This window comes from Priapulus caudatus, unplaced genomic scaffold, assembly GCF_000485595.1.
Source record: "Priapulus caudatus unplaced genomic scaffold, Priapulus_caudatus-5.0.1 Scaffold100, whole genome shotgun sequence".
Classification (NCBI taxonomy): Eukaryota; Metazoa; Priapulida; class Priapulimorpha; order Priapulimorphida; family Priapulidae; genus Priapulus; species Priapulus caudatus.
This window is the reverse complement of record NW_014577161.1, coordinates 364,266-377,539: the sequence shown is the minus strand read 5'-3', so window position 1 is coordinate 377,539 and position 13,274 is coordinate 364,266. Positions and strand designations below refer to the sequence as shown.

Genomic DNA, 13,274 nt, shown 5'->3' with positions numbered 1-13,274 from the left:
CCCCGCCATCCCTGCCTTAGCGTTAGAGGTTACCGCTGCACATGAGTGGGGATCCCCCCCCCTCCCGTTACTCCCTAGCGTTAATGTCTACCGCTCGACATGAAGGTGGGACCCCCCCCCACCCCGCCACTCCCACTCCCTAAACAAGTAGAGGTTACCGCTGCCACAGGAGTGGGATCCCCCCCCCTCTCGCTACTACCCTAGCGTATAGATGTTACGTGGCTGCACATGGATTGGGACACACCCCCCGCCCCCTCCGCCACTTCCAGCTCCCGTAGCGTTAGAGGGTTACCGCCTGCATGGAGTGATATGACAGTAGCCGTGCGATATTAGTTTCATCGACGACGATCTAATGTCATCATGACAGTAGCCGTGCGATATTGATTTTGTCGATGACGTAGAGTAATTGACGTGTTGTCCGCGCACCGTTCCCAGAGAATAAAATGAATCCAGTGAAATTACGACACATTGCGCAAATTTAGAGCACAAATATACAGCTGCAGCGACGAAAACGCGAAAACGTATTCTCACCTGCGCCATGACTAGTTCATAGTAGAGACCTTCACGTTCCATTAGCTCCAAGTGTCTCCCACTTTCACCGACTTGCCCTTCTTGCACGACAACGATCATGTCGGCCGTCTTTATAGTCGACAATCGGTGAGCAATGATGATCGTCGTACGACCCTGCCTTGCCTAAACGTGAAAATCACAAGAAAAAGCAAAACGTGAGCAAACACATTTTTGAATTCGCATCGAACATAAATAACTGCTACCATCACTATGATCGATAATGTACGGTTTATATAAAAATCACTCTTTATTTTCTATTGCTGTTAAATTATCGTTAGTGCTAAAGTTTGCTTTCTAGAATGTAGGTCAAGCAGCAACGCAGCAGGTGTTCGCTGCACCCGCTTTGAGTTAGGACTTGGTAGCAGCGCATGGTATGCACAGGGACGGTTTATAACAGGTAGGCGACGCGTGTTTGTAGACGTACTTTGTCGAGCGCAGCTTGCACAGTGGCTTCACTCTCCGTGTCGAGAGCTGAGGTGGCTTCATCCAGCAGCAGGATGCGCGGGTTTCTGACCAGCGCACGCGCGATGGCGACTCTCTGCTTCTGCCCGCCGCTCAGCTGTGCTCCTCGTTCTCCGACCAGTGTCTGGTATTTCTACAAACATATAAACAAACGAGCTTGCACTTAAACTTGCCCGAATTCTAACGGTTATTGTTTGCATCCATGTATAACGGAAAGCATTGGTCGAAGGAACGTACGCTTTCGATGCAAAGTGAGCAGAACAAAACCAGCGTGCGTGCACCACTGGCACTTTTCACTATGAAATATAATGGAAAGGGCTTTAGTATGAAATTCAATGGATAAAAATGTGTTGAACGAAACACTCGAAATATACTTTACCCCCCCCCCCAAGATGCAACACTAACTAACTACTACTAAGGGCTAACTACTAAGGACTAAGGGGGACACCCGTACTGATGAAAAGAAAAGCAACGACTGAAGAAATGTGGACTATCGTCGCGACGTTGTCAAGATGGAACCCACAAACGTGCACATGCCTAGGAACCACCGAACGTGCGCACCTTGGAACCCGTGAATGCACGCACCTTGGAAGTCTCGAACATGTGAACCTCAGAACCCCTGAACACATGCACCTAGGAACCCCCGAACGCACGCACCTAGTAACCCCAAACACACGCACATCAGAACCCCCGAACGTACACACACCTAGGAACCCCCAAACGCACACACACCTAGGAACCCCCAAACGCGCGCACCTAGTAACCCCCAAACACACGCACATCAGAACGCCCAAACGCGCGCACCTAGTAACCGCTAAACACATGCACATCAGAACGCCCAAACGCGCGCACTTAGTAACCCCCAAACACACGCACATCAGAACGCCCAAACGCGCGCACCTAGTAACCCCAAACACACGCACATCAGAACCCCCGAACGCACACACACCTAGGAACCCCCAAACGCACGCACGTAGTAACCTCTAAACACACGCACATCAGAACCCCCAAACGCGTGCACCTAGTAACCCCCAAACACACGCACATCAGAACCCCCGAACGTGCGCGCACATGAGACCCCCCGAACACACACACGCACATCAGAACCCCCTGAATGCGCACGCACATGAGACCCCCCGAACACACACACGCACATCAGAACCCCCTAAACGCGCGCGCACCTCGGGTAGCTTGAGGATGAAATCGTGAGCGTTGGCCATCATGGCCGCCTGCTCGATGTCGTGGTTCGTGACGCCACCGCATCCGTAGCGGATGTTCTCTGCGATGGTCGTTGCGAACAGCACGGGCTCCTGGCCGACGACACCGATGCGCTCGCGAAGCCATCGCACGTTGAGGCTGCGCACGTCGTTGCCGTCCAGACTCACCTGCAGATAGCGACGGGAGGTTTGTAATCATGACACGTCGCTAACAACACCTGACAGCAATGCTGACCATTTGTAATCCATAGCTGAGCACACCTGCCAACAGCAATTGCGACTGTTTGCTATCGCGTCATATCGTTAAGCGCAGCTGACAGTAACAAGAGTAATATAAACAAACGCTGTCATCACAGTTTGAATTAATTGAATTTTTTCGTATCTGAAAGGACTAAATCGTTGAATCTACTTACGGAGCCACTTTCAACATCATAGAACCTCTGAATTAGCTGCACAGTCGTACTCTTCCCACATCCACTTGGCCCCACGAGTGCCACAGTCTGTCCATTCTTGACTGAGAAGGATAGCCCCTCCAGCACCTACACACGAACATGCATGTGCATTCACATGTGAACAACAAATTTAAAACATGCATGCACTACGTTATGCATGACAAACAATTTAACAATGCCAAATTCTGGACAATTATCTTTAGATACCTGTGTATTTCATAAAACCATTAATTGCAATAACTTTACGTCTGAATGAAACACCAACCTTAACATCGGGTCTTGATGGATATTTGAAGAAGACATTCTTAAACTCAATGTCACCAACAAGATTGTTGGGCTTCTCTCCCGTTTCTGACATAACATCTATTGAGGGCACCTATGGAATAAAGAAGTGCAAGACAGTTAAGACGAAATTCCTGCAATTCATAACTTGGCTATATTGATTTTTCCTGGGCCAATAAATGAAATGCATGCTCGGGTGCTTGTTGCAACTACCATGGAGCAAGCATACTATATTAGCACTAGGGTTCATACACCTATAGCAAACACGGCATGTAGACAGTTAATTTCCCAGAGCTTGGAAATAGAAGCCAAATATAGTACTTTGTATCTTCCAATAAACAATAGTAAATAATATCTTGTTGTAAGAAGGTTTTATGGCCTCTGCAACAGTAAACATTGCTCTATTTTCAGTGTATTGAACTTGTTATTGTGGATTGTAAAATGTGGACACAATAGGCATGTGCTTAATTTCCAGGACCAAACTAAATATTAGTCTATCTTCCAGGACTTTCCAGACCTGGAAAATTTCATATTGAAATTCCATGACACCAGGTTCTAGCACCTGCATGGAACCTGTAGTATATGAAACTAATTGACTGTTGACTACTGTGACTTACTATTGACCTGCCATACACAACATATCATTTACAATCATCTAGTTTCTAGTTTTCTAGATTCCAATAGTCTCCAAATCATTGCTACAATTATCTAAATAAATTTTTGGAATCATCCTGATCATGGCTAATTCTACCATTATTGCAATGCAATCGATAGCTGCTGATGAAACATTTACACAGTATAAGCTTATTTGCATGTTGCTATAGACTTTACTGAGCAAACACATGCTCACGTGCAAACATTAAAACCCAATATAGTAATCTGTCAACTCAGTAATATTAGCTTTGCGCGGAGAATTAATGCGCAGCGCATGTAATGTTACAGTACACTGTCAATTGTTTTGAAGATGGCTGCCGCTGCTCCTCGAGCCGTGGCGAAGTCTGCCACATGCGGTGCTGCGTGACCAAGCGCAAACGCGCCAATCATCACGGCAAAGAACACCTGAAACACACATCAATGTCACATCTTAGCAGTGAAGAACAAAATCCATCTGAGCATACAAGCACATGCCCAAATTTATACTCAAAAGGATCCACATTACGATTAACCACTGACTATATTTATTAGTATGCACGCACGCACGCACGCACACATAAAATATAGCGACCAGTGAATTAAATTTCATGAGAATACTGACTTGGCCAATAGTAAACGCTTGGCCAATAGATACTAAAACTTAAGCATTCTTTTCACAACAGTTCCTTACTAGAACAAGATCAAACCAAGCCGACACGACTGCCCCCGGCCAACGACGAGACACGCTCGACAGGCGAGCTATCAGCTTACCGTTATCAGTATTCCCGGCGTGTACTCCTCATCACCGTTGAGGAAGGATTCGCGCACGAGGCGTGATCCGTACCAGAACGCCAGCCCGTAAGTGCTGAAGATAACGACCCAGGCGAATCCCATGCCCAGACCTGTCATCATGCCCTTCCTAATGCCCATCTTCTTCGCCGCCACGAGATTCTGGCTGTAGCTGAAAACGCCCTCGATTTTTATCAATTTTTTTCCCGAACAAGACTAGACTGCCTTTTTTGCTATAAAAGGATCGCACACGAGGTATCTGTGTGTGCATACGTTCGCTAGTTCTTCCTGCCTTCTAAAACGCTGCTAGCGCAGTCCTATGATAGCCACGATCTCAGTTTTACCGATTTCTCCTAGACAAAAAGGTCGAGGCAGGAAAGCACTTTCGCATAAAAGAAACCCGCAAGCAAGATGTGTATTTACCGGTCTGCTTCTTTTTCCTGCCCTCCAAAGGCTACCACTGTCCTAATCGCCATGAACACTTCTTCAGCCACGGCACCGGCCGTCGCGTAGGCTTTCAACTCCATAGTGCTCATAGCTGCGGCCAACTATGAGTGACGGCAAAAATGAAACAACAAATTAGCTAAAAAACACGTACTATATACTACAGAAATGTTTTAGTTAAGACTTCTTGAATTAGTTTATGAATTTATAGCTTATCTGATATTACATGCCCTAAGCAATGCCTATACAACAGTTACTATTCTGATATCCAGGACATAAATTGTAAAATTTGTGATATTTTAGAATTTTTACACTAGCACCAGAATATGAGCACCAGATCAGCACTAAATCAGAGCAGAAATACCAAACCCACATTTTTTTTATCTTGCCTTCTTAAAATCTAGCGATTGATAATGTGACAATTCTAACCATTTTTAGGAACGACAGAAAACATACTGAAAAACTGATAATTGACCAAGCAAGACACCGAGAAAGTTCCACTCTCATCAGACACCCATCCAGAGGCCATGGTACCTGCCACTTTACATGGCAACTGCGATGGCGGCTGCACGAGCCGGCATTAATTTTACGTCCTACCACCAACGAGCCTAACCTCAATGCTTGCACTCACCTTGGACACGATCACAGCAGAGAAGACCAGCAGCGGACTGACAGAGAGGATGACGAGCGTCAGCTTCCAGCCGTAGGTGAAGCCGATGATGAAACCAGTGATGCAGGCGGTCACCCACTGCACCATGATGCCCAGCTTGTCACCGATACCCGCACTGAACTTGGCTATGTTACTGCAAGCGTACGATAAAGCTTGTCACCGATACCCGCACTGAACTTGGCTATGTTACTGCAAGCACACGATAAAGTTTGTCACTGATACCGCCGCTACTGAACTTGGCTATGTTACTGCAAGCACACGATAAAGTCTTGTCACCGATACCCCACTGAACTTGGCTATGTTACTGCAAGCACACGATAAAGTTTGTCACGATACCCGCACTAAACTTGGCTATGTTACTGCAAGCAACACGATAAAGGTTTTGTCACCGATACCCGCACTGAACTTGGCTATGTTACTGCAAGCGTACGATAAAGCTTGTCACCGATACCCGCACTGAACTTGGCTATGTTACTGCGAGCGTACGATAAAGCTTGTCACCGATACCCGCACTGAACTTGGCTATGTTACTGCAAGCGCACAATAAACACGCTTCGTTGCCTGCCTAGATTTTTCAGACGACAATGGCAAAGCGGTTTGCAAACAGCAAGCTCGTGCCGCCTTAGATTCACAAAGCAGCGGGTCTGTCGTCAGAAACACCAAGAATACTTAGCTACGATATATCGTGAAGAAGAAACGCCTACACTGGCTCCCTAGCATTTACACATAGTACAACTAAGTGTGGGTCAAGAAATCTTAGGCCAGTCTAAAATGTCTGTTTTAAATTTTGTCTGCCGTTTCACATGTCAACAAAGTACTATAAACACCAATGTTTTCTGTCATACACCAAGCCGAGAGTCAGCAAGGATGAAAGAGGAAAAACTTCTGTGGCAGATAAATTGTATGAACAGTGAGTGGGGAATACTACAGTGCAATCTCAACAGACGAGTAATGCACGGAAGAGTCGGTGACCAAGAAAAGATCAGATGCGATACTTTAATTGATCATTAGAGTGAGTAATGATCAGAATATCGTAGGCAATTATAACTGACATACTCGACGAGCTGTGTGCTGACACCGCCGCTGTGATGTACATCGAACCAGCCAATCTCCTGTCGCATGACAGCTCGGAAAAATGTCTGTCTCAAGAGGTGGGATTGTCGCTCTCCAGCCATGGCCCAAAATGAAATCTGAGCGTAAAGTAAAACAGTAAATGCATAGTGTCACAACGTGCAACTGATTTTAACATTCAAGCAAACGTTTCAACATAGAAAAAATTCATTGAATGCTCATCACTGAAAACAAAAACTAGAAATTCTTGGCTCGGCACATTGTTTACAAATGGCCCGTCATCCATGTTTTTCTATAATTTGCAATAAAAACTCGATGAACTGCCTCTGCCAGTGTGGCCCACTGTTAATATGCCTAGTGTATTTCATGCCTATAAAACACTACTATAACCTTATACTATCAACATTATGCAAAGGTTAAAACTAACAAAACCTGCTACTTTTCCTTCAAAGGTCACAGACAAAATCAGAGTGTATAGGTTTGCTGAGTATGATGATCTGGCACTAGGTAGTGCACTCGAGGATACATAATGCCAGGAGTAGATAATAGGGATAATAGTTCCCTATTATCTACTCCTGATAATGCCAATTTATATCAACCATTTTCAGTATAAAAGTGCATATAGTCATACTTTCACTTTTCTAGCAGCATATCTGCTTGTCCCAGAAAGGTGAAAATGTGTAGCAGCTTTCGACGCCCTGGTTACACATCAACACCTCATTTGTCGTTGCTCATGCGCACTACCTGCATGTAAGCGAAAACGAACACTCCGCATCCGATTCCGATGTACAACACGGCAAACCGTCTCATCAGGTCTGTGATGCTGGCAGCTTCCGCTAGTTCTGCTAGGTCATAGCCCAGGTTGATGCCAAGCATGTCTAAGAAATGCTGCACTCCCTCTATGCACTCTGGTGACGTCAGACCGGTGCAGTTGCCCAATTCTCCAGTGCTGTAAACCAATATGGTAACACACAACATGTCGGGAGATTGGCATTCCTCCACAAGTGAATGCGACATTCGGAGCATTTGCCTTTAGTCGGACTTGACGTGATATCGTAATAAAACCAATAATTGAGGAAAGAAGAAGCGTGAGCTGCCTATGAGTATTCGGGGCATTAATCAACCCAATTTGGATTTCACTTCTCATCTAGTTCGGACTTTGTCGTCGTGTTAAACACGGAAATATCCAGCGATCGCGCAAATGTGCTTACATGTTCAACTCCTCCATTTTCTCGGTAATTTGCGTGAAGATGGCATTCTTGACAAACGAGTCGGTCATATCACCGAACACGATAATCATAAGCGGTAGTGCTGCCCCATGAAAGAGTGCTGCAGCAGTCCCCACAAACATAAACAGCTTGTCCCATTTGTCAGCAAATCTGAACTGAAACGTAATATGACAGAACAAACAAAATAATTCACTGCATTTATGAATTTGTAAGATGCACCAAAAGATAAGATGGTTTATATTGAGAAAATCTTGTTAAAGCCGTATATTAAAGTAACCATTGCAAGAGTTTTCCAGTGTTTTCACCACTTTCATGACACCTACCGTTATTGCTTGAGTAACAGCAATTGTCTAGAGTAACAATAAAATGTCTTAGAACCTTCGTATTCACCGAAAAACTGCCAGTTTCGAACTAATCGTTTTTGTAAACATTCGTTTTCTGTCATCTTGAACTAACAGGAAGTATGGATTAGCTTGTAGCTTATCTGCCATAGACATAGTACAGGAATGCACTTGTTTTCAATTCATCACCGACACAAATTCACAAGTTTACCAATTCTGCCATTAGGCATTATCGGCATACGATAAAATTTATTGCTGTTACGATGTGGTCAAATCCATTTTTCTATGCTATAACTGCATAAAATCTTAGTATTTTTAATGTTGGTGTAATCAGTGATATTTCCGCTGTCAGGTGAGACTATATTCAGCTTTACTTAGTTTTTCTGAGCAAAAATCTTGCAATAACCATTTTAAAACCTGTTTAACTGGTTATAATAGGTTGTTTTTCGAGACACCATTTTTAGAAAAACAACTATTGCATAACAGTTGCATCTTATTACCCTCATAATACTAATTCAAAGTATTCTAATAATCTATCATAACATTTATCGTAACTGCACGTTCGTCACGAGAACCGTGTCACTCACTATTTCCAAGTTTCCTACAGGCCGAATTTTTTCTTCCTCTTGTTCCTCTGGCGGTGAAGCCAGGGCTTTCTCTTCCATCAGGGCATGATGTGATGGCGATGGCACTGTGATTTCGGAGAGAGGAATTTTGTACAGGGAGTTTTCCTGATTTGCTGAATCCTCTTCATCATGACTGAAAAAGACGAGCTAAAGATATTCGTTTGTTTCAAAATTACTGATATAAGCGACTTGGCATGGCCTGACACCTAGGATGTCACGCAGGGAATGAATGTACTCAATAGCACACAGTACACATGCAGTGTTTACACATGGTGACAACACAGAATCAATAAAGTGTCATATGAAATCAATAGAGTTGCTTCATATGTACAACACAATGCCCCTATGGCTTTCGTAACTATTGCTAGTACTAATACAGAGTATTACGACATCAGGATTCATGTATAGACCTTGTGCTTGTCATCATAATTCCACACCAGTGCCTGCTTCAGCTTACGATGTCCAGATTGTCACAGTTAGCCAATGGACCATCCAGTTTATCTGTCAAAGGATATGTTTATATTCAGCTTATTATCAGCTTACCAACTAGCAAACATCATATCCGACTGAGACTGGACAATGGAAAGAGCAAGTAATGTAGTCATTGACAGTGCAGCTAAATATTTAACATGAAACAGCAGCTCACTTACCATAAGAAAATTGAACACAAATAATAAATTTGCTACCACAGGGGGAAATTCATTCTTTAATGATGGAGCATGGGGGAGCACAGGAGGTAGAGGAGGAAAGAAGGATGAGTGAGAGATATAACAGAACATATGGTATATTCAGGTGAAGGAGAGCATGCGAGTAGCATGGAGAAAGGAAGTAGACACAAGAAAAATACGTATATAGACTTATAGAATTATACTTATTGCATCCATTTCTACTTATTATTTACATATTTACACTACCGAGTATAAATATGTTTGCGGCTCGATTAGGCTGAGATTACCGTTAATACAATTATGACTTTAAATATACATGTTTTATTGGGAACAGAGCGAAGGGCTATAGTTCTAGAGCTATATTTATATAAACGCTGTGGCTATATATGCCCGGCAGCCGGCAACCTAACCTCCTGTTTACTTAAGAAATCACCGAAAATTAAAAACTGCCAGGCATTTAGGAAATCGAAGACCGTGCCCGGCAACCGTCAGATATTTTCTAAGTGTCGATTGCGAGTTCGTTCGCTCAGTGATCCGAAGCTAGGAGAATTGGGCTAGTTCGAATATACAGTTCTAACGAAAATCGCTTGACATTTCTAAACAAATGTAGAATACTTTGGATCACGTAGTACACTGTTTACTTGAGAAATCACCAAAAATTAAAAACTGCCGGGCATTTAGGAAATCGAAGACCGTGCCCGGCTGCCGGGCATATAGCCACTTCGTTATATAAACGTGTGTTGTAACATGAGCGTAGTCGGGGGAGACTTTTATCTCGCTGACAGTGGATAGGCCTACAGCACTGCAGCTCACTCACAGAAACAGGCACTTGGAACGTTTCAATAATAAAATTATGGTAAATAAACACGAAATGTATTTACCCCCAGAATAATGTTCCTCTACTCTCTTTTGCCTATTATTGCCAACAACTTCCTGTAAACGCCGTTCAAATGCTCCTCTGAAACACACAAGTACACCGCACGCACGCCGCTGTGGATGTCGTACCCAAACTTGGAATCTGCACAATCTCGAGATTGTGCAGCGATTGTTGCTGACCAAACTGCGGATTCCCTAGTTTGGCTGACCAATCTCAAGATTGGGCAAACTGAAAATAGTCGGTGATTTCAACAACCGCTCATACGCGAGTGTGTGGTGTGCATGGTGGCAAACTAAAGAAGAGATTAACTCATATTTACCCAATTATTTATTATAATCATTTAATATTTATACAAAGGTGCCAAACACATTGAGGAAAGAAGGTATATACGACCTTATAGTTATAGATCTAACATTTGAAATCCTAATAATCATATGTTTGTGCAAGCTCTGTTTACCTCTGTTTGCCCAATCTCAAGATTGGTTGCACAAACTGTGGATACGCTGAAATTCCAAGTTTGTGCAAGATTCCAAGTTTGGGCACAACATGGACAAACAACGAGTTTATTTTGTGTGTGTTTATTTTTAGTTTTAGCATTAGTTGTTCCAATGTTTGTGCACAGCGGCGTGCGTGCGGTGTACTTGTGGCAGGAAGTTATCAGCAATAATAGGAGAAGGAGAATAGTCTAGACACATTAAAACGTTGGTAGTAAATATATTTCGTGTTTATTTACCATAATTTTATTATTGAAACGTTCCAAGTCAAGTGCCTTGGCCGGGGTTTGCGGCAGTGAGCTCACTCAATCCCCTCAGTGTCCAACATAAAGTTACATATTTCACTTACTTAGCTCGAGCTCGTGAAGAAAACAAAGTTAACAAACCACAACATAATACTAATAGTAATAGAACCAAAAAGGAGGACATATGCATCACTTTGCAGTTCATATTGTTAATATTATTATTCCGTCGCCTCTAGTAGAGAGAAAGATGGTTGTAGAGGATCTACCTTTTCTTTGTAATATGCTTTTGAACTAGTTGAACTACTAGTAGTTGAACAGGTAAGGAACTCTGTGTTATTAATCCGTAGAGTAGACTGGTCCACGCTCGACAGTTCCACTTGCGTTACACTGACAGTGCGCAGAGGTCGTAGTCTGGCGACGGGCTTTGGAACGGCAGCGAAGGTAGTGACCTCTCCCGAGAAATAATTTAAAAAAAAGTCGAGTTGTATTAAAAGTGATTCATGGAACGCTACTGTAATGCCTTTTATAATATCAAGAGTACATAATAGAGATGTTAGAGTCTCTATTATGTACTCTTGATAATATTAATAGTTAAGGCATTATAATACTATATTTCGTCACAATCTTTTGTTATATATTATTATTATTATTATTGTTATGTGTAATCGAGTGCTACAAGCACAAGGACCTGAGGCGAAAAAAAAAGTGTTATATAAAAAGAGAAGTATCTCTTCTCTTTTTATATAACACTTTTTTGCCTCATGTCCCTGTGGCTACAAGGCAATATTCCCGGGGGGGGCACTCCCATTGTTAAAGGTACTGGGGACGTGCCGCTGGACAGGGTATATATTCCGAACGTCATTATTGGCACAGGATATATTTTTCGAATATAATTATTAGCACAGGGTTATCTAGATATATCCACCCATCAAGCTGATATTGGCCCAATATTGGCAAAACAATATTTGGCCAATATCACCAGGCCAATATTGGACCAATATATGCAGATATTGGTTCAATATAGTCAGATATTGGTCCAATATCGGCCCAATATTGGGCTAATATCACCAGGCTGATATTGGACAAATATCTGCCTATATTGACAGGAGGACAAAACATAACCGAAGCGTGTAATACTGCAACAGGGTATACTTTTTAGTGCAGAAAAATTGGTACAGGGTGTATTTTAGGGCGCAAAGCGGTTTGCAACAGGGTCAGGTTTTCAAGGTCCCCGAGGCACCCCCCTAACCAGTTCAGAGGCGAGTGCCCCCCCTCCCCCCGGGGGGCAATATTCACAATATCTACTTTCATGAGCGCATCTGCGTGCCGAAGCCACGCGGTGATAGGGTGGTCCGTGGTCATGCCCCGCTCTCACCTGGAAAATTCAGGCAGCTATGTGGTCACAGGTACTACTTTACCTTTAATATTTTTCTGTGTGTATCTATTGAATCGATCGATATTATCAAGAGTGCATAATAGAGCACTATCTCTATTATGCACTCTTGATATTATTGTAGTGGCCCTATGGGTGGTCGCAACGCGTGTAATTTATTTGATTCCGGATCATTTTTCGCTCCTACCGTAAAGGAAGGACGGCGATGCAGTAGCAAGAAAACCGCAGAGTGAAATGAAACAAATTCTGTTTATTTTATTTGCACAATGGATAACTTTAATTACCGTTATACGAATAACATAGACTGAGAGTATCTAAAATATAGAATATATAAAATCCGTTTACTTTGAATATTTCAACTATATGTTTATAATATTATGCAGGGCCGTCGCCAGGGACTGACTAATGTTGAAGCCCAGTCACTAATGCCCGGCGCACACGAGAGTTATTTTACTCAAGTAAAATGACGCATGAGTCATTTTACTCACATTTGCGGCGCATTTTCGTTGAGTAAAATGACTCATGCGTCATTTTACTCAATATTAAACGTGTTTGGTAATTTTTGACTCATGCGTCATTTTAAGGCGCGAATCTGGCTACGTTACTGTTTTAGCGCATGCGCAATATCTCACGAGGGGAGTTATATTTTGTGCTGAAAATGCATTTAATATGGTCAGGGGGTATCTCAGCATAGGTTTCTGTAATAAATTCTTATCAGTCGACCTGTGTTTATAATTAGGAGAGCGCCCTAGCCAGTAGGGTGCAAAACTACTACTTCCTCCCCGCACGCACTTCCCCTTGTCTCCTTTGT

At 43.1% G+C, this 13,274-nt stretch overlaps 1 protein-coding gene across 1 annotated transcript in view; it reads right to left on the bottom strand.

Moving 5' to 3' along the window:
* LOC106805107 (multidrug resistance protein 1-like) overlaps positions 1-11,396 on the bottom strand; it is a 22,568-nt gene extending 11,172 nt beyond the window's left edge. The window contains exons 1-15 of the mRNA XM_014806587.1: positions 11,337-11,396; positions 9,197-9,287; positions 8,748-8,919; positions 7,802-7,974; positions 7,335-7,539; positions 6,576-6,709; positions 5,481-5,652; positions 4,829-4,953; positions 4,388-4,577; positions 3,929-4,042; positions 2,967-3,077; positions 2,663-2,788; positions 2,214-2,417; positions 995-1,165; positions 532-693 (exon numbers count right to left, since the gene is read on the bottom strand). Of these exons, the coding sequence (XP_014662073.1) occupies positions 532-693; positions 995-1,165; positions 2,214-2,417; positions 2,663-2,788; positions 2,967-3,077; positions 3,929-4,042; positions 4,388-4,577; positions 4,829-4,953; positions 5,481-5,652; positions 6,576-6,709; positions 7,335-7,539; positions 7,802-7,974; positions 8,748-8,919; positions 9,197-9,213 (2,076 nt within the window). The 5' untranslated portion in view covers positions 9,214-9,287; positions 11,337-11,396. The remainder of the gene's footprint in view (positions 1-531; positions 694-994; positions 1,166-2,213; positions 2,418-2,662; positions 2,789-2,966; positions 3,078-3,928; positions 4,043-4,387; positions 4,578-4,828; positions 4,954-5,480; positions 5,653-6,575; positions 6,710-7,334; positions 7,540-7,801; positions 7,975-8,747; positions 8,920-9,196; positions 9,288-11,336) is intronic.
* Positions 11,397-13,274: the final 1,878 nt, after the last annotated feature.